The 22,354-nt window shown below is 37.1% G+C and overlaps 2 protein-coding genes across 2 annotated transcripts in view; both read left to right on the top strand.

Moving 5' to 3' along the window:
• The window catches only part of TFPI (tissue factor pathway inhibitor), a 31,964-nt gene extending 15,795 nt beyond the window's left edge, over positions 1–16,169 (top strand). Inside the window, 7 exon segments of the mRNA XM_075756132.1 lie at positions 6,463–6,501; positions 9,575–9,751; positions 10,789–10,884; positions 11,366–11,458; positions 15,330–15,512; positions 15,882–15,889; positions 15,891–16,169. Coding sequence (XP_075612247.1) covers positions 6,463–6,501; positions 9,575–9,751; positions 10,789–10,884; positions 11,366–11,458; positions 15,330–15,512; positions 15,882–15,889; positions 15,891–15,995 — 701 coding nt within the window. The 3' untranslated portion in view covers positions 15,996–16,169.
• A 786-nt stretch (positions 16,170–16,955) lies between these two features.
• CALCRL (calcitonin receptor like receptor) overlaps positions 16,956–22,354 on the top strand; it is a 73,721-nt gene continuing 68,322 nt past the window's right edge. The window contains exon 1 of the mRNA XM_075756131.1: positions 16,956–17,364. The gene's annotated coding sequence lies outside the window, so the exon portion shown is untranslated. The remainder of the gene's footprint in view (positions 17,365–22,354) is intronic.

Genomic DNA, 22,354 nt, shown 5'->3' with positions numbered 1-22,354 from the left:
CAAATTTCTCCAGTCTGTAATTCAATTCTTTGACTCAGACTTTTCTCCCTCTGTATCCTGTCCAGCCACAGCAAGGGAAAGAATAAGTGAGTATATATGTTTATTATACATTTTTAGTGTGACAATTTCCAATGTTTTTTACGATTTACAGAGTAAAGCAAGGTTGCTTTCTTACCTACACAAAGTGAGCCAGAGTAGTGTGGCTGAGTGGAACAAGGCCTCCAATGGGTCATACGTATAAACAATAGCAGAATGTAACCTGAATTGTTGTACGTGAGCACAAAGTCTCACTGGTTAGAAAATAGTGGAAGAACAGCTAACAGAGGAAAAGCCATGCTTCCTAAAAGGTATCTCTGGTCTTGATCTCTCTGATCTTTCCAGCGAGGAGACTGTATGCACTAAATAGTAAGTCAAGGCATTATTTACCATTCACACCTGCTTTCTGATCTGCTAGCACCACCACACATTCCTGTTATTGTACCTGGTACTGCAGACAATGCACTCAAAAGAAATACAAAAGAAAAAAAAGAATAAATACAAATACGAACCTTAAATTTTAGAATGAAAGCAGATTTCAGTTATTTTTGTAATCAATTATGTTTTGCTTTCAAGCAATTGCGTGCTTATAAAACTGTCTCTGTCAGGATGGAAAAAACACTACGAAATTTCACTGGCAATTTGTCAAAGCCTCAGAGACCAGATGTGCTCCAGGAAAGAAGTGGCAAGAATCAGTCACAATCTTCTTCTGGTTTCAGGAGCCCTATATGGGTAAACATAATGCTGATGATATTAAAATAAGATATATCTTGAAATGACATCCCATTGAGGAAAAATTATATGGAAATCATCATTCCTTAGTTACTAAATAACATAATCTACCATTTTAAGTTTAAAAAAAAAAAAAAAAAAGACAGAGAAAACGGCATCTTCCTGAATCTAGACATCTTGTCCTAAATGCCAGCACACATAAAGTCCATGAAACTCTGTCCTACTTGGATCTGAAATGTGCCTTAAGCCAACTCTTACTGAACTGGCTGAGAAGGGAAAGAACCTTTACATGAGTGATTCAGTTTCTTTTCATGCGGAAGTCTCAGATACTACTATAAGTGCAGATTATTATTCAGGTGCTCACATACTTGTATTTGTTTCTTTAGCAATCAGTAAGGATTGTTTACAATATTGTTCATTCTCCAAACTATACTGTTTGTTTCTTGGATTCTTCATACCTGAGTAAAAAAAATAGATACAAAAATAAGATAGAATTCAAGTAATGTGTTTTTAAATCTTCATAAGAAACTACTGGATAGGAGCAGATGACAGTTCTCGGCAAAAAATCAAACAGAGCAGAAATTCATTACAGGTAAATGGAAGATCAGGGCTGTGCTTAACCAGTATACAAAACTAAAATGAAAATGACATTTTTCTCCTTTTCTACCTCTGTTGTTTTGTTCTTACATTTCTACAAATAGTCCTATCAAAAGTTCTAGCTATTCATCCTGTTTGGGAACTGAGCCCTACAATATTTAAGGAGAGCAAATAGCCTTGTGCTGGTTATAGCACAGCTTATAACCGGTAACAGAAGTTCAGATTTCTTGTACCAAGGCTGAAGTGATAATTTTGGTATCTCTATATCTGGATCATTTTCTCCAACCAGAATATGCCAGTTTTACTGCTTGTTAGTAGAGAAGGCAGGGACATAATGCTTAAGGCTTAAAAGACAGGAGTTGGTCTTGCTTCCAATTTGGGCTGAAGGTTGCCACCCACCAAAATGGGTGCAAAAGAGTTACATTTAGTGGTCAGTAATCATCACCCCCTTAAAGGTTTATGACTAAATAAACTGATTTCCTTCCTCTATTTAACCCAGCCTAGCAGATTTTAGAGTATTAATATCACTTTTCTGTATGGTTATCTTGAAAATGTATCTCTCTGAGAATTGAATGATGATATTTTTGTGAGCATTCAAGACAGATTAATATAATTTTAAGGTGGTAAAAATTATTCAAATTGCAGCATTAATACTTTGTGTAGTAAATTGTCTGTTTACCTGACAAATGGCCTTTCTAGACTTAAAATTCTTCCTTTGTCACACGGCTTCCATGAGTCATAAGTTTGTATCATGGATTTAACTGATTCCCCCACCCGCCCTCGCCTCCCCGCCATGGATAACCAGCTTAAAAGTTTCTTCCCATACTTATTAAATTTTCATCACAGAAATTAATGAAACTTGCTGCTGAACTCCACAGTTAATACAGACATATAAGTTTAAAAAAAAGAATGTTGGCAATGTCATTCTAAGAGAACAACTGTCCTTAGAAGGCATTTTCTTAACTTCTACAGTGTTTTGTTTAGAAAATTGTGATTAATCTGTTTCTAGTTATGGCTCCACAAAGTTTAATGAATACAATCTTTCAAGATAAAAAATGGAAAGTTATTCTTCTTGATTAGCATTCAGTGTCAGAAAGACCTGGGATCTAGGATGTGAAGATAGCTCTTTTTCTGTCACCAGGCTGGCTTTTGGTACTTTACATCTGGTACCTGGTTTTGGGTTTCAGCTGGACCCCATTTTTGCCATGCTTGGAGCAGGGTCATTTGCAGGACTGCAGCTGCCCGTATCTCATCCAATACATGCGACTTCATGGTAATTTGTAGTGTTTGTCCTAAATTCCAGTTTAAAGGCAAAGCCAGAGGGCTAAACTGAAAAAGGCAGGGTTGATAGATACAGAATTTGGAATTAAAAGTGTCCAAAAGTCACTATCAGGTCCCATTAGTGAAGATCTGTAAAATTATTTCTTCAATCTAATATTGCTATTTTGACCAATATTGTTATTTTCATTCTGACATATGTGTTGGATCAATATCTGGAACAGATCTACTGGACCAAATCCTGTGCTGGCATATAATTGGCATAGCTCCATTGAATAAAACTGAAAGTTATTTAAAATGAGAACTGGCTTAGTGTCGACATCTTGGTACTCAGCCCAAGTACAGTATTTGGTGTATGCGTAAGAGTGATCCAAGAGTCCACCAGTGTTGAATCTGCTATGAGGAACTGGAGCAATAAAGGCTCATTATTTCTGTATTCTCTGAATGAATAACAGCAGATAGAATTGTTTGGTGGCACACACAGTACTCTGTTGATCATCAGCCATAAAATAAACTAAGTTAACCCATTTTCATCAACATAATTCAGTAAAAACAAATATAATTCAGTATGTTCTATTTGTTAAATCTGGCTCTGTCTGTGCAGTCTTGTCGTATATGGTTATATTCATCTTAATGTTTCCGGTGTTTATTACCCCAGGAAAATCACTAGTAACTGCAGAAATCAGACTGAAAAGACAGTATGAGTGATAGAAGAATGCTTAAAAATAAAGAAGAATCTAAGAGATACTCAGATAATCATCACTGTGTAAAATGTGAAGATCAAAAATAAGCTAAAGGGAAATTGTGCAATATATATATACAAATTCAGAAGAAATAATGTGAATAGTCAAAGTGTCTGATTTTTTTAATGTTAAGTACAAATACAAGAATAAATGAGCCAACATGAGTGAATTACCAGCCTCCTTAAATTACAACAACTTTTTAAAATTTTTAAATGAATAAGCCATCAAAGACAGAAATGAATAATTCCCAGAACTGACTGAAGTCAGTACAGAGCGCCGAACTACAGGTTGGCCACTCCAAGACTCTCTAAGAGTGTTCATATTCAAGATGCCTAGTTCTGACTTGAGTGTCCTAGAAATCAGCTGCATTTTTTGCTTCATGGGCCCAATGCTTGCCACTTCAGGTTTCTTTCAGGAAAGAAAAAATTACTTTTAAGAGGAGCTTGCCTATATGCTCCATTGTTTACTGGATATGAGTAGAATCACAAATGTCATCACTAGCGCAAAGGTCCTAATTTTCAAGGCAGAGAATATATACCTTAGGCTACTTAAGCTTCTAACATGGGAAAATGTCTGCTGATAAAAGGTTCTGGACATGACAGCAATTCTAATGTCTATTATTTACACAGCAGATCTACTCAGAAATACAGTTTGTTTACAAAGAAGAAATTAACTCAGCTGTGGATTTGGCTTTGTGACTGAAACCAGAAGCAAAAAGACACTGTTGACATGGTAGTAAGATTAAAACATTCTACTCGTGTATAAACTCACAATAAATCTTCTTGTTCTGTGCCAGAAGAGTAGAGATCATATGCCAAAGTAGGATTGCTGATTTTGGCCTGAAGGGAACAGCTGAGTGAAATTAGTGAAATGGCCTGATGTGAGTGTCCATGGTTTAGGGCATGGGTTTAAAAGCTGAAGGCACAGCCTCCTACTAATAGGAAGCCCTGGGAAGATGTTTAGACAAATGCTATGTCACTCTAAAGTGCATGTCATGTCTTCAAATAATATTTTTTTAAGGACGCCAGCTGCGTTGTCCAAGAGATGGAAGGAAAATGTATTATGACAGAATTTCTACCTGATAGATTACTTTGAAAATATAGCACAGGCCATGTTTCCAGAAGAAAAAGAAAAAAAAAACCCTGTGGTAGGATTATGGCGCACAAGGGCAGTACAGCTAATGCTAAAACTTATTAGTCATCAGCAGTGCCTCTTAAAATAGGAACCACGGAAGGTATATCACTATATAAAAGATGGTTAGAAACACTTGCTGTGGAATATGAGTGGAGAATTAACTGCTAATATTCCTTTCAATTTTGGACTGTGAAGAGATTGTTATAAATACTGGGGGGGAACAACACCTTTATTATAATTGCAAATTACAGAAAAGGTGAGGATGGCTCAAGTATCTACTGTTACTGCTTCCATAACAAGGAAGGATACAGCAGCAACTTTGTTTTCCAGCAGGAATTGTTTTCAGTCTGAGGTGTTGCTAGTAGGTACCTCCAAGCTGAGAAAAATATTCTTGTATCCTCCACCCTCGCCTGCTGGGCAGAGCAACTCTCACACACAAAGTCACAGAGAGGCTGAAATTATGTCCTTTGGGTGTATGACTTAGAGGCCGTCTGGGAAACACAGCACGAGAGGCTAATGCATGTGATTTAAATTAAAATTAAAATCTATACTTCCCTTTGAATTCCCTTTCATTTCATGTTTCAAACAAAGGTAGACCATGGGTTACACTGAGGCTTTCTGAGCAGGTTTCTGGAAGATGTGTATCCACTGAAGCAGGAAGAGCCATCAGCAGTAGAAAGTAGTTGTAATATGCTTCTGCTACTGAGCTGCTACTCTTGGCATGTACTATAGGGAATTGGTGTCTCCTTAAAGGGGGCTGTGGTAGTTAAGTAAGATGGCCAGGGTCAGGCAAAGGTATTGCTTCATTATAGTATGTTTGACTGCCTGACAGTAAAATGCAAAATAAAATTGCATTTGTTTTTCAGCAGACAACTTCAAGCAAAGCGTTAGCTGTACCACTCTATCCCTTCTGTCAGATGCAGGAGGTCAGTAGACAAAGGAGAGTTTTGGAGAAACTAGCATTTTATAATGCCATTAAGAAAAGCACAAGTGCAAAACAAGAATTCTGAAGCAATGTAATTAAGATGACTTAGGTGAAGTCTGGAAGCTACTATTTCATGTGTCTTGCAAAATATCTCTGTAATAGAAAATATTTAAGCTATGCCTGGCCGCTTTTCTTTCAGCTGCTGAAAAATTTTCAGCCTTTATTGCACATTGACTGAGCTGTTCTCCCCTTGGTCTCCTTTGTAGTTTTAGGATTAGGCAGTCTCGTCTCCTAGAAGGGGAAGAAGGTTTGTTTTCAATCGCTGAAAAGGAACGTGGGGTTCAATTCCGATATCCAGCTGCTTGAGCAAGTACAATAAAAGCCAAGCTCCTCCTTTAGAAATGACAATAGCAACTTCTTCACTGCTGATCAGACACTAAAAGAACAGTGCAAACAAGTTTGTCCTCTATACTGCTCTAAAGATAGTTGGAGATACTTTGCTGAATGGCCTTTAATATCATAAACAGCATAATGAATGCTTTACTCAGACACCACATAGCATAGTAAAGGGAGTTAGATAGCATGAGAGAAATCTTTATTGCTAACTACATCAGCCCTGAAACTATTAGCAGTATCAGTAGCTACAGCAGTTGGGTTAACTAAGTCTGCTAATTACTCCTCTTTTGAGGAGTAAGATTACATAATATGGGATTCTGATTCCAGTAACATGAAGCGGAATCTCTCTGTTCAATTCAACACTGGCATAATTTGATTCCAGTACTTTCCGTATCCTCAAGTTTCCAATATAGCAGGTCTTCTCACGCAAAGGAAATGATGCTTCAGTCCTCCAGAGCAAGCTTTTGTGCTACTTCTCTAAGAAAGAGAGGAAAGAAGGGGGAAGAGATGCTCCATTCTTCCTTCTCAGTGTTCACAGTCACTGCTAAGTACCCTGGTATCACAGGTGAGAATTAACATGTGTGCTTTTGCTAAATACTTTTCTTTTTGTTTATATTGCAGAATTGCCTCTGAAGATGATGTTAGCAAAAATTAAGAAAGGTAATTATGTTTACATAGTAATCTAAGACTCTTATACAACAATTAGCGACTTGGCTTCTTTTGATAAATTCTTTATGTATGGCTCCAAGCTATCTCCTAATAAAAACAAGAATGTCAGACTAAAGTGCATTCTTATTCCCAGTCGTCTTCTGTATTCATCAAAGACTTTGAGGACAGTTGTTGCCACTGAGGATAGTAGCTGCAATCTCTTCTCCCCAAAATAAATACATCACAACACTTTTTTTTCTCTTTCTTCAATAAAGAGAAAAGGACTCAAGCATTATATAATTAGTCATGATGTGGAACTCTTACTGTGTGTTTTGAGAGTAATCTAAATGCTTCCTCCACTGTTAGCAAAAACCGGAAAAAAATCACTCTGAAACAGAAATTTTCAAGCATTGCCTGTGTAGGAGCTAACAGAAGTTAGGGCAGATCCCCTAATTGCTTATTAAGGAAGGGAGCAAGTTTCTTACTCCTGCAAGGGCAGACTGTTTAGAGAAATTTAAATGTCTGGTACTCAGACTTCCTAAGCAGCCAATGCTTAAGCACTGAGAATTGCTTATCTTGAAACACTCTTGATCTATTGAGGTAACCTGTGTTCCTAACAAGGATATTTAAGTTTGGCACTTAGAATAGGGCTTGTGAAGACTTATTCCACCCCACCCTCTCTTTCCTCGTTAGAGACTTACGTGGATTGGGCCCAATGCTGGTAGCCAGAGTTCCCCAAATACAGACTTGAGTAAATTTCTTCACAAGTCAGCTCCTCTTTCTCTGCTTACCCTCCTTCCTTTATCCCTCCTTCCAGTTGCTTCCTCTTGAATTGGTGCGCATTTAACTCCTCACAGAAATACCAATATTTGCACACATGTTTTTGAAATAGACTAATTCATTTATCTTAGCAGAATGGTATTCTGGAATATTTTCATACTGAGATGATGGTTTTCTTTTCCTGTTGTCTACTGTCTTTTCCATTCTTAATGCAGAAAAAAAAAAGTGATTCTATGCTATGGAAGTTACTAAATTTGTTATTGCACAGATGCTGCAGGCATTTGACACTACTTCCTTTAAGGTCTGACCCTGGTACTCTGCTTTTAATGACAAAACAGAACATATCCTGTTAAATTCAGCTCCTGGCTATCATCAACATCATTAGATGTTTACTGTTGTTTCCAGTAATGTAGTCTTGACTGTTGAGTCTCTGGAGAAAGACATGGCATTTAGAAGTATAATACTAGTTTGTATAGTTAGGATTATATTGCCTTCATGACGTCTCTCTTCAAAAGTGGCTATAAAATTTAGCTGTAAGCTCAACTTACTTGGACTTAATTTAGTTTTTCTGGAAGAACCATTTTATAATAAGTATTTTCTAAATGAAGAATAGCTGTTTTTAAGAATCAGTCATAATCCTGTAGTCTACCTTACATACCCTTAGTATTATCTGCCTTTCTCAGTTAATATCTATCTAATAATATTTTCTGTTATTTCACAATATTATGCAATGTTTGATGAAAGAATTTTTTCTGTAACTCCTATTGTCTGTGAGCTCCTAATAGATGATATATGGAATAGATACCACGCTGGTAGATTCTTGCCTGCTACCTTACCTTGTGAAGTTAGTTTTGTAAATCTGTGAATGTCAATGGGCGCTGCATTTGAATAGTAAGTAACATGAAATACCTGTACTGTGGAATACACATACGTACTGGCAGAGAATGCAATTTGTAGTGAAAAATCAAAATTAAGCTATCCAGGAGTGCTTAAAATAGTTGATTTTGTTACTTTATGCAAGAACTTTTTAATGGCTTAATTTTACATGTGATCTCTGAAAATGCCATTTTGCTGTTCATGAAGCTTTATAACACTTCAAATACAAGATATTGACAATTATTTCTTGGAAAAACACTAGTTATGAGCTATCATAATGTTTTATATAAATATATGATGTGCATCGTTTAATATTCTTGTTCTAGCTACTTGGCTAAAATAGATGTAATAGGATTAACTTCTTTACAAGTCCATAATATACTCCAAAAAGTTAGAGACTTCAAAGTAATTGTTCTGTAGTCATTTTTATTAAAATGACAGCCCTCTGCACACTGTTCTAGTCTCAATATCCTATTAACTTTCACAGGTAAGGAAAGTCTTTATATGTCACATCTGATATGATTGTCTTATATGATGGCTAAATACACTTCTGTCTGCAAGTCAGCTCAGTCAAGAATCATGTTTCAAAGTACCTGCTAGCAAGAATTTGAGAATACCTACACATATATTTCATTATTTTTTATATTATTTTCTTTTAAAAATATACTTTTAAGAAAAAATTGAATGTAGTAAGAAATTGACATTTGGGGATTATTGTATGGCTATATGTTTTTCTTCTCTGCCAGAAGGCATGATATCATGCCTTGATACTCAGTCAAATTACACAGTATTCATTTGTTAGCTTTTTCTTGGTTGATATTGTAGTTACTGATTGCAAACTAGGAACTGGGACTGAAAAATGATAGAGTAGCTGCTCTGTCTCCCAGTTTCTTGTATCATTTTATAGCAGCAGACTGTCCCAGACAAAATGCATTGTTAGATTTTTTTTTGTTCTGTTTTTTTTTTTTTAATTATTTCCTTTTTCCTTCTATTTTAGCATTACTTTCTGTATAATTCACAATAAAATTAACTGAAACAACTACATAAATGACAAGAATGTATACTTAGAATCAAACAATTTAATTCAGAGTGAAAACGAATTTTCTTCATAGAGCTTCAGTGTAGGAGAACACTTAAAGGAATCATTAGTCCTTATTTTCCAAGATATAATTTCCTGGCTACTTGCAAAGAGGGGGGAAAAGCAATAAAAATGTTGCTATAATGCTCCAGCATAATATTGCAGTGTTATATTAGAACAAAAGCAGTATAATAAAGCAGCAATTATTTTACAGTTGGTCTTTAGTCCAAAGTTACAGGTTTATTTTATAAACTTCCTTCAGTTCTATTGTTGTCTTGGGATATGTATTGGTTTTTGGTGGTGGTTTTCTTTTCTTCCTGCACCCTGTTCATCATTTACCATTGTTCATAGAAAAGCCTGACTTCTGCCTTCATGAGAAAGACCCTGGAATCTGCCGAGGCTATTTTTCCAGGTATTTCTACAACAAAGAGACAAAGAAATGTGAAGTATTCAAGTATGGTGGGTGCCTAGGAAACCAGAACAACTTCAAGAATTTGGAAGAATGCCAGACTACCTGCGAAGACAACTGTAAGTTGTTGTCCTCATTATTCTTAGTTTTATTCTTGTATAAACAATGTTGTGTTTTGAAGGTATCTTGCATGGAAAAAAAAGGCAACTTAGAGTACTCTGAGGTGGCAATAATTTATATCAGAAATTAACATTAATTATATATTTTTAAATAAAAGGACAAAAATGAAAAATATAAACTAAAAAAAAAAAATGGTAGGTACTATTAATTTTAATTAATATCACAGAACTCCTACTTTTTTACTTTTCTCCTGACAGTTAGTTGCCTGCATATATGTTAATTCTACAGCCCCCTGCAAAATATATATCAATTGCAGCTTAGGCTACAAAACAGCTATTCAGACTGACTGAAGATCATTCATCCACTTCCTCATCCTACTAGTTGCTATCAATTGTTCTATATCAAAATACAGTAACCTTCATAACTCCTCTCCCCTTCACAAAGTACTTTATTCATAGGACAAATAAATATTCCCACCCAGAGCCTCAAGACCCTTTCATCTTGCTTGTCTCTAGTGAGCCTTTTTCCAGGACTGTTTCATAATATTATCATTTTGGCATGGAAAACTTGAGCATATTCATGTTTAGAAAAGGAAAGACCCACTATGGTTTGGGTTTTTTTTTTGTTTGGTTGGTTTTTTTGTTTGGTTTTTTTTTTTTTTTTTGAAGATATACATACAGAGTTATGTGCTTTTCCCCCACCTTTGCTGAATCACTTGCAGCCTAAGCTGCACAGCCAAATCATTCAGAAGAGAGGGACAGTTTTCCCTTAATTCTTTGGTAGGAAGCTAGCAACACACAGTAATTTCCACTTTTACCTTCTGGACTAAGAGTTGCAGAATGTGCTTTTTTTTTTTTCTTCCTGACTCCTTGTACGTTTGTATGAATACCCAAGAAGAAAGAGAAGATTAGGGACCATTGCCATGGTTTAAATAGATCAAAGGTTTTACCTCAGCGATACTGAATCATTGATACCAATTGTTTTTTGTGGTTTTTTGTGGTTTTTTGTCATAGTTTTCTTTTTGTTTTTCTTTTAGCAAATTTATTACCAATTGTTCCAGCTGAAGAGCATCCTAACACTGTGAACAGTAGTTCCCCAGAGGAAGAACCCAACCAGTTTCCTCGATTGTTTGGTAAGTGTTTGTTTTTTGCTGTTTATAGTTATCCTTTTTTAATGCAGACACTCCTTGGCTTGTCCACTCATTTTCCTGTTTATTTGAAGATTTGTATGTTGGTTGAAATACATAAGCACAGTGAACTCAGCAACATTAAAACTAGCTTCACAGTCATTTTCTTGTCAGTAATAGATATTTTGAAAAATGCTTACAATTGCAAAGGTTAGAATGTCTGCTAGTAATACAAATATAACCTTACCAAACCATGTTTGTGTAAAATCTTACATCAGTAAAATTAAAGAAGAAAAGGGAATCCATCCCAAAGTTGCCTGAGCACATCAGTGTCCTATGCCTTTGAGACTTAAAAGAAATGCTCCCTTTTAATGGTATTAATACTGGCATGGAGCAAGGCAAATGGGTACCAATCATAGCTTATTTTCAGAGCTTTGCTGGGTCTAGATAACCCGTCACCATTTCAAACCCTTTTTTTTCTTTTTAGTCAATTTGTTGTCAACTGCTCCAAATGAAAAGTCCAACACTTTGAACAGTAGTTCCCCAAAGGAGGAGCGCAACCAGTTTCCCATTTTTTTTGGTAAGAATACACTTTTGCGGTTCTTAGCTCTCAGTCTTTTATCTGCGCTCTGGATTACTTTTCCATTTCCACCCATTTTCCAACATATCTGAGACTGAAGAATGGGCTTCCATCTATGTCAAATGTTTTGATAAGCAGAGAAAGTCAAAGCAAAGAAATATATTGCTGCTTACAGATCTTCTATAAATACCAGAAAGTGAAAGACTGACCACATCTTGTCCTCTTCTGAAAGTGTGCACTTCCTGAAGGTCTGATAAATAAAAAAATTTAAAGACCAAAAGCAATGATGCAGAATTCTTTTAGTCAAAATCAATACTTTTGTGGGGATCTAATTGGCGTCTAACTTAAAGCTCCTTTTATCCTTTAAAAAAGGACCATATTTAGATTTGGGAATATGGCACAATATGTTTATCATAATAAATTTTTATTTTCACCAAGGCCATATTAAACTCAGTTCTTGGTTTGAGTATAATCAAAGTGAGTGTGAATTAATTTTGTGTCTGCTTCATGGTATTTTTACGCTATGTATTACAATGCAGATGACAATCTGAGCCATTACAGTAGAGGGAGGGCTAGGTTTTAACAGTTTCTACAGCTGGAGGCTGTCCACTATAGATTGCTGGTACTTGCTCACTTTGTAAAGGCTGATTGAATTTGAGGCATGTCATTTTTATGATCCACAGTTATGCAAGAGGAAACAAGAAACAGTTGGAAAAAGCCTGAGCATTCTTACCAAGTATTTCTGTTGGTTTTTTTTGCGTTTACACTTACTTTTGGGGATTGAGTGATGGCTTACAAATTCTTTAAGGTTTATGTGTTTAATATGATTTGCAAGATAATGGGCATGTAAGATAGCATTCTTGTGCTCATTCCTTAGAATATGTCTAATAAAGCTTGAATGTGTGTTGTATTCTACTTTGGTGGTTTTTTGGGGGTTTTTTTGCCTGCACTGTGATCCACATGCACTGTTGGGTTGAGGTAAGTTTCAGTGATAGCTAGATTGTTTGCTTACCACATACAAGGCATCAATGCACTCTGTTATTAAAATGACTGAATATAAAACACTAAAACTTTTGGCAACTTATTTCACTGAAAAATATTTAAATGCTTTAAGGTAATGGTAATAAGTCTAGGGACATAAGAGCGTACATGTTCCCTGAAGGTTTTTACTGACAATATGAATCCTCAAATCCCCAAAACAACTAATCTACAAGCAAAGGGGCATGATTGACTGTTTTCTCAGAGGAGATAGAAAGGTTCTTGGTAGTGTCAGCAATAGTGAATTTTCTGGTAGAGCAGATTTTGGGAGGGAGAGGTGAGGGTAAGAGAAAGAGAAGACTTGAAAGTCGATGGAAGAAAGGCTCAGGGAACAAGGGTGAGTGGAGTCAGTGTAGCTGGATGGGTCAGGTAATAAACGTGACCTTGGAAAGACCAATGTGTTTCAGTGGAAAGTCTGAAGACCCCACAGGTTCTTCCCTACTATATAATTTGTGTCTGTCTTGCACTAGCCCGCCCCATGCAGCCACCTGCTGCCATTCTGTTTATCAGTCTGTACCTTTCAGGCTGCTGGGAAGGGCTAAAATCTTGTGCTTTGTGCAATCCCACTATGGGAGGAGGTACATCTATTTTGCTGTATATTGGCCTGGCCAATATATATCATCTACAATATATATCATCAATATGTATCATCTTCTTTTTAAATACATGACCACCATTAAAAAAAAAAAAAATTGGCAAGGAGTTATCTTTTATAGAATACCTTACCTCAAAATTGAAATGCTATTTCAACTTGATTTCAAGAAAAAATACATATTATTGGTGGTATGTATAACTCTGTAATCATATCAGATGAATAGATTTTCAACAAAGATCTTTCTCTTCAGAAAATTAAACTCTTTTATGGCCAAACGAAACAAGCTGCTGCTTTTTTTCTGCACATAAACATGAAACTTCCAGTGCTATCTCTCAGCAATGAACTTTCTGTGGAGTGTGAAGATTGTTCTGGTCTTACTTTGCTGCAAGATCCAAGATAACTGTTATTCTGGGAAAGTTAAGAGAAAGTGAAGCCAAGAATCAAAACTTTCATTTTTAGATTATATGAAGTGATCTATAGCAGGAAATTACGAGTGCTATACTCTACACTTGATTTGTGAGATATAAGTGGGATGCAGGATCAAAAGTCAATTTTCAACTCAGCAAATATGGAATGGCACACAGAGGCAGTTCCTGTCATTACTTCTCAAAGTCGGGGCCATATCTTTTGCTGATATAAACTGACATAGTTCTCTTCGCTATAATGGATCTGCACCAATTTATACCTATAGAGTACTGTCAAGTGCAGATGACTCATTATTTTTGTAATAGCTTGGCTACTTGAAGATTCTTTTATTTTCTCTTTGCTGCAACCAGAAATGAGATGCTGAAGTCTGCATATATCAAAAATCTGGCAATAAATCTGAAGCTTCATGAATGTCACACACCCACATCTAGCTAAAGAAAACGCAGTAGGCATTGTTTCTCATCCAGCTCACCAGGATCATTTCAAACTTCTTTAGTCCTGTGATCAATTAAGATTTCATTGTCACACAACCCCAGCTAAGCCTGAGGGATAGCGATTATTGTTGCAATGCAAGGCTGGGATTATTTTTGATAAATATGAGTGTATATCTGAATATGCATGTTTCAGAATTCCAAAGTATGATCATGTCATCGTTCACACCACAGAGAGGGGTGCCTGGGATTCAAGAAAAGTCTGTATTATAAGAGTTAAATCTTAAACCATCCACATTTGAAAATTGTTTAGGCAGCATTAGTTAGATTGTTTAGCTTCACATTTCCATTTATGCATTCAGATCTCTGCTATCTCAATTCTGATGCTACTTGAAGGAAAACGGTGCTTCTTGAGGTCCCTCATAACTGATCATGTAATGGCTCCCATTCAGTTTCGTGCGTCTTGTGCAGCAATTGTGTGAGTTCTGATTTTTGTATCTGAGTCACTCCAGGGTGACAGATGATGGAGTTTCTCCAGGTTTGGGAGTTCTGGCATGGATTTGCTTCTTGAACTTGGTCCAGTGCCCAGGTACTTTGGACACCTCAGGTTCATCTTCCAGTGTTTCAGTTCTCACACTCTCACTTGCAGTGACACAGAAGAAACAAACCGTCAGCCTACTCCTTGGAATGGTAAAAACCTAACAGCAGCACTAAAGCACCAGCATGTCAGTCGCTTTGTGCACTTATTCTTCACGTATAATCCTTTGTTATTCTGCAAGTTACAAGCTATTTCTTGATAATTGCTCAGTATTTTCCAGTAGACCAACTTCTATTACTTAGGTCAAGCTTTCTGTATTCATATGACAAAACCAATACTAAGGTATTGAATCTTACATTAGAATCATACATTGGAAATGCTGGATACTTTTATATTTGATTTCAGAATGTCTAGCAGTAATTAGGAAAATTCACTTCATTAATTATCATAAATATTTACCATATTTTTTAAAGCTGTCCAAGTTTAATTTATTTCACTTTCTGCAAATACTTGAAACTTCTCTTATTGAATTTGAATACTATCTCCTATCACAGAAATGGTAATTTTATCACTAAATACATAGGAAACAAACCTTGCTTTCAGGTAAGCTTTTGCTGGCTTTTGGAATTCAAAGACAGAATAACACTTGCTGTAGTATTTTTTGTAATCATAAAAAGATGCTTATGTAAAGTTGTATTGTATTTTCAGGAGTTAAATTTGCCAGTAAATTTCATATAAATTTCAATGTTCTGTAAGCTTCAAATCTCATGTAAAATATCAACATAACAGAAAACTGGTAAACTGCAGTGTTGTCTCTAACCTTGGTTTTCTTGGTGTTTCTAGAACCACCCCCTATCCCTTCTTTGTGCATGACCCCTATGGACAGAGGACTTTGTAGAGCCAAAGAGTTAAGATTTTTCTACAACTACTCAACTGGAAGATGTCGCCCATTTAGCTACAGTGGTTGTGGTGGGAATGAAAATAATTTCACCTCCAGAAAGTCATGTTTGAGGATCTGCAACAAAGGTATGGGAAGTGACATTGCCACAGATTATCATAAGAGGTAAATATTATGCAGGCTGAAACATTCTTGCAACTTTTGGTAGTAAGCATTGACCTGATAAAATGTAATAGTTGAAAGTCTTAGAAAAGTGAAAATGGAAATTGGAAGAGAGACAGAGCTAGAGACAGAAAGATGGACAGTAAAATACAGTGTACAAGAACAGAAATAAGACAACGTGGCATTGGTCAGGCATATGGAGACTTTAGGTAAGACAATGTTCTTTTTTCTTTTTTAAAGAATATTTCTTGAAAACAAGACCTGTCTCATTTCTGATAATCTCGGGTGTGTTAGTCATACAGCATCTAATCTTACTTTCTTCATTTTATCTTTAGGATTCAATAAAAAAAAAAGGCGAAAGACGACTAATAAAAATCAAAAAGAAACGAAAAAAACAGTCGGTAAAGGCTCTGGGCAAGGAAATCATCCCTGAAAGAATACAACTTTGACTTTTATGGAAATGTGAAGTAATCTACTTATTCACCTGTGAACGAAAGCTTTTAGCGTACACCATTTAAATATATGTACTGTACTGATTATTTTGATTACATATTATTATGCTGCTTATTTTTATTATGTATTCTTCATTCATGTTAATAAACATTACCCTTTACTTTGATAAAGGCTCTTAAATTGTAGTTTAATTGTATATAATTGTCAAAGCTGAAACAGGACAGAACAGACTGTGTGGGTGTATAACTCATAATGATTAAAAAGTAGACAAGATTCAAATTTACTTTATTACCCTATTATTCTTTTTTAAAATCTATTTTTGTGCTAAAGAAAGCATAATGCTTGTCAAAAAGTAATCACTTGTCAAGCATGATTGTTTCAATCATAGATTAAAAGATAAGTCTGTTGCCATAAAGAGGAAATTGACACTGGGTTTGTTTTAATCAGATTTATTTTAGGTTATGCAAGCTAGATTTAACTCCATCAAAGTGTGTATAATTACACTATTGTAAAATGAATGTGAGATCAGAATTAACCCACCAAAAACCACAGAGAGAGTGTTAAAGTTATAAATGCGTGAAGCAGTGTGACAGATATTTGCAAAGATTTAAAAATATACTTGCTGGGACCATTGATTTTTAACCTTGTTACTGAACTAATTAATAATTTCCAGAAATACATTTTAAATTTTACAGGACCTGGAACAAATTTCTTTCATAGAAATAAATACAGTTGCTTTAGAAATAACACTGTACTTACTCTCCAGTTGGCTTTGAATGGTTTTTTAATTGGGTTTTGATGGGTTTTTTTTAAGACTGACATGAAACAGTGGTACAGTTCCTGTCCTTCTCCAAGGCACCTCTCTGATCTTCATTAAATCTTTTATGATAAGATTTTTTTAAAGGAAAGGGGAAAAAAAAAGAAAAAGTAGTTGGTTTCCTGTTAAAGTTTTTAGAAAAACCTTACTGCCTGTGAAACAAAAGATAGCAGGATATTTTTGAAACTCTTCCTTATCTTCTTTGATGATGTAATTTTTTTTTTTGTATCAGATGTTTTCTCTTTATGTTTAAAACTACTGAGGATAGTTACACTGCTGTTTGTGAGACGTGGTGTGGAAAGAAGTATCTGAAATACATCTGAAGGTCTCAGTCACTACAGCAAGGAGCAAGGACAGCAATGACAAGACAGATAATAAATGATCTGTTGGAGTGAGCTGCCTTTGCCTGTGCACTATGAATCACAAGTGCGATTTCAGAAAACCTATGTTTTACATGCCTGATGAACTTTGGACTTACTCTACAAAGAGGCTAAGCATTACTGCTGAAAATGAAAGTATTTATGCATTCTAAATACCTGCTTGAGGGGGTAAGTAAAAATCACAGGTTTTTATACAGAAATTCTATCCAAATCTCCTTTCTGGTGCCTAAGTCCTTTCATGACTCTCTTACTCTAGAGTCTACTAAGTCTAATTTGAAAAATGCTCATGAAACTGAAATGTACACTAGAAAATATTTATGTAGAGTCTTGTCATACAAAATATATGAGAACCACAGACTTACAATGCAATAACCATATAAATCAGACAAGTGCAGTTCTGACTGGAAACTATAAACTCCATAGACTGCTGAAAACTAGTAACATCAGTTCTCTACACAGAATTAGTTTGGTGTGTCGTTACCTGCCAGTTTCAGTTTGATATCTTCCCATTCTAGTTGATCATTTTTATTGACTTTACTCTCCTTAATCTCATCTGTACTCCATGCACTAGGAGTTGAGTTTGTAGATGTGAGTTGCACTGCACAGGAGCAGAGCAGGAGGTTGAATACTTGGACCAGCTGGATTTTGTCGTTGCAGACAAGTGCAGATCCCATGGTTTAAAATTCTCCCAGGCCTTTCCGCTTGTAGCGTAGCAGCTGCCGTAGCACAGCAGGGTACATGGCCTCTGAAAGCAAGAGTTGCTTTGGGCACACTAGGAATGGGAGAGGCAGGACTTTCCAGTGTGCTGAACACCCCACTAATGCCACAGTTACCCTGCTTTTTACACTGATGCTGGCTTGTGTCTGCCTGGCTAGGAATGCAGGTGAATGCACAGATGTCTGCACCTTTTCTCGTATAAATTTGATGATGAAGGCAGTAAAAATATCTAATCTTCCATTCTTAGTAATAATAATTTCCCGTGTACTGCAGTATTAAAACTTAGGGAATTTCTAGATTGTGTGATGTGCCTTGTAGTAGAGACAGAGCTGAGCTATGTGCCACTCGGTGTCTCCAGCAGTTCAGTGACTCAGTAAGGACAGTTTGAGTCTATGGTTTCAGATTAAAGCAGAAAACATTGTCAAGTGCTGAGTAACATATGTGTAACAGCTGCCTTCTGTCACTGTTGTCTGCCAGAGAGGCAGTACTATGCTATACACCATGTTCAAATCACTTTACAAAGAAACGTGGTATTGTCTAGCATGATTCTGAGGTATTTGACCAGGATTCACATTAAACAAAAACATCTTTTAGAGCTTTTGTGTAAAAGAGAATGAAACTCATTCTTTAGCAGTAGGAGTGCAATGTTCAGGTAACTCTAGTATTTATATGAATCTGTGTTACTGGTGACAGTGTTTCTTTAAGGAGAGTTGTTCTTCAGCATCAAGCCCAAATAAAGGTGATGGGGACAGAGCTGTCCCTGAGGTGCTGTCCTCTGCTCAGCTGTGACACCAGCTCTAAACCTGGTGGTTTTCAGTTGTGATAGGACTCTGATCGGAGCCTTGCAGGGATTGGCAGGAAGGGGAAGGGGTTTGCTCATGGTATTTCTTAAAGCAGTCCCACCAAGAACACTAACAAGGATTTGTAAACTCTCTAAGTTTTATGAGATCATAAAGTAGAATGATGAATTTTTCTAAACCAGAATATTCCCAATGAGACAATAGGTATAAAAGATAGATAGGAAAGAATAGATGCATTTGTTTGTACACAGATTGCCTTGTGATCCCTGTGTCATTTCATGGCAGTATCTGTGCTTCAGGCTCCCTCTTGGTCCAGCAACTTTTCCCTGGCTGGACTGGATTCAACACCTACAAAATCCACGCTGGAAGTCTAAGAAAAATCATCCTTTCAGTCCCTGTAGAAACCCGGCTGCGTAGCTGCTCCTCATTCTTCTAAGTCTCCTGCTTGCTGAGCTCTCCTGGAAACTAGCAGGGTGTCCTCAGCAAGTGTGCTTAGTTGCTTCCCAGGACTGTGCAGTCTTCTCTCCTTCCAGAACAGCTGTAGGACAGGACAGGTAGTCCCCCATAGTCTCCCACCCCATACTTACACTATACTAAAGAAACTTCTTGTGCATTCATTTTGTAGTAACGGTGATTAAACAAGTGATCCATTGAGGGATCTCTTACATCATTGTTGAGATAAAAAAAAAACTTTATAGTTATAGCATCTCAATAGTACCTCTGTTTCAGTTGGCAAAGAAAACATTACAAAGTGATTCATCTTTTAGGCTCGTTACTTAGTGCAATGAGAATGGAGACTGGAATGTTGTAGACTGTATAAAAACTGATCTGATTATAATCAGGGAATTAATATGAGAGTGCATGCTCTTCTTGGTGTGTGTACTTGGTTTGGCCACCGTACCAGTTATCCAGCTGTCTTCCTATCTTGTTTTTGTATAGCTCTACAGCTCATTGAATTAGTTTTTCCAAACAGCAGTGTGATCCAATCTTCATCAGCTCCCCAAGAAGTTTCTTTTGTGCCCTTCTTCATTCACTTATTTTCATTCCTGTATCTTCAATATCCGCAGAACGACCAAACACAAGAATAAGAAGAAAGGTCTATGCATTTCTCAAAGGTAATTAAAGGGTGAATGTAGAAAAGGGGATAATCAAGCCACAACACAGGGAAAAGATAGGAAATCAGATGGCTGACTAGTGCAGAGGTCAGAAAATTAAGCTCGGTATGCGAAGGTGTCACAGTGGCTGTACATTTCCAATTAACTAGAGACAATTCATCCAGTCATTTCATTCCAGAACCTGCCCTGGTTGCTTTGGAGGAAATATGCAGGGTGCTGTGAAAGTTCTCCCATTTTGTGTGATGGGAGCCAACAAGCTGAAGCAATTTTACAGAGGTTTGATGCGTTTCCATTTGTTATCTGACCTGCAATAAATTGGTACATGCCCTTAGTCCATACTAAGCCAAAGCAAAACGTCTTTGAGAAATAATTTAAAGCCTTTTTATTCATTCTCTTTTCCTCACGTTTTTACTGATATGCCTTCCTTTTTCTCCTTTTTACTTTCTAATCCCTGCTTCTTTTTTCTTTCCAGTTCATTTGAGCCAGTATTTCTCTCTGCATCTCCAATCTAGCTACTGTTTCAAAACTGATAGATTTATTTAAATTTTGAGAATGTTTTCATCTTTCTGGATTCTACCTTTCAAACATATTAAAGTGGACATAAGGATTATGTTCCGTAACCAGTTGCTTTCAGTGGTATCCTCTCTTGAGAGAGAACCAGGTTCAAGTAAAGTGGAATATGCATTTATGGTTATTAAGTGTTTACACATGAATTTTAGTATTTTATTCATAAGCAATACACATGAGGAGTTCCCTTGGTTTTGTTTATCCTGTAATCTCTTTTGAACCTGTAGCAATGCCACATTGCAAGTCACTTGTCACAGATTTTCTTCACGTGGCTGTTTTGTCGCTGACCGTGTGTGAGTTAGGCATCCTGTCCCGAGGGGAACATGCCGTATGGATAAGATGATCCCGGTATTCGCGGTCCAGGTGCAAACGTTGGTGGGAGTCGTGCCGGCAGCCCGCGGGCTGCTGCGGGACGCGAGTGGCCGCAGCCCGGCCACTGCGCGCCAGGTGGCAGCGCCGCGCTGCGCAGCGGGGACCCACGGACCGCCGCGCGGGGGCGCCGCCGGCGCAGGTGTGGGGCAGCAGCGACCGCCCCGGCGCCTCGGCAGAGCCACCCCTGCGGGACAGGGGCACTATGCCTGCTGCTGTGAAAGGTACCGCTGGCAAGAGCTTCCCAGGGAATCAGGCCACTGCGACAAGCTGCCCTGGGCATGGCCCAGCGCGGGCACTGCTGTGCTGTACTGCCTGTCCAGAAGGAAAGTTTGGGGGAAAACCAGCCTACCCCGACAGTCTGTTTATTGTCAGGGGAGAGGCAATTGTCATAACTGCAGCACTAAAGAGATTCTTACAGCCGATCACGAGTAGTCTCGTTATTTGCAAAACTGTATTTATCCTTGAACTTTTCAGATCAGATCTATGGTAAGAGGTAGAATTAGATTTTTTTTTTTTTTTTTTTTTTGCATGGTTTTAAGCTTTCCTTGGTTAAAGTACAGTCAGTTGGGCTCGTTTAGATCCCTTTCGAACTGCTCACGTCCACACTGTTGATAATCAAGGCAGCCTGTATTGGTGTAATTTATGTGCCTTTCAGCCAGAAGAAGGGGTAGCTGAAGTAGTGTGGAGTTCTTCTGAGTCTTTGAAGTGCAAATTACACCAGCTGTGATGTCTCAAATACCTGTAGAGTAGGAGTACGAGAGTTCCAATGATAGCTAAATAAGTAGAATATAAGACTTTTGAACTAAAATAAAAAAATCTCAAACCCCCACACAACTTCACTGAATTTGACATGCCAAATCAAACATGGCCTATGTAATAAATCTCTCCAGCTAATTCAGATGACTGTATTGAATGCGTGTGCTTGGCTGGAATACATGGATTATTTTCTAGGTTACAGTGTGCAACATACTATGTTGTAGTCCATAGCCTAGACCTAACTGGTCTAAAATAACGCAGCCAGGCTCACTTCTGATGAAATTCCACTACCTGAGGTGACACCATGTATTTCAGAGAAGTTAATTTCTGTCACTGTTCAGAATCAGAGCTAATCCCTGGCTTATATCTGTTTACATTACCCAGAAGTTTAGAGTGCCAGTTTTTAGTTCTTCACTGATTATAAAACTCAAACATTCTCCTGTTGATGTAAGATCCTAGAAGCACCAACACTTGCATGTGCCAAATGAGTATTAAAGTCATATGCCTGCTCTTTTAGTGACCCTAGAGTGTGATTTCACAATTCATATTATCCAGTAGCCCTATGGATTTAAAGTATTCCTGCCCCTCTTTTCCCTCTTCCAATTTTTCCTGACTCTGGCTTGGGGTTGGTTGGTGGGGTTTTTTTGATGTGGTTTGTTGTTTTGGGGGTTTTTTTGCTTAGTTTTGGGTTTCATGCTGTTTTCATTTTTGAGGAAAAGATTTTTCAATGGCCGGATGAATTTCTTCATCCAGTTGACAACATGTTCTACAAATGTTTCTGCTGGTAAAAAGAGTGGATGAGCAACAGGTAGTGATAATGAAGCAGAATAC

The sequence above is a fragment of the Balearica regulorum genome, chromosome 6 (assembly GCF_011004875.1).
Source record: "Balearica regulorum gibbericeps isolate bBalReg1 chromosome 6, bBalReg1.pri, whole genome shotgun sequence".
In the NCBI taxonomy this organism is placed as follows: domain Eukaryota; kingdom Metazoa; phylum Chordata; class Aves; order Gruiformes; family Gruidae; genus Balearica; species Balearica regulorum.
Note: the sequence above shows the minus strand (reverse complement) of the source record. Positions and strands in the feature narration are given on the sequence as shown.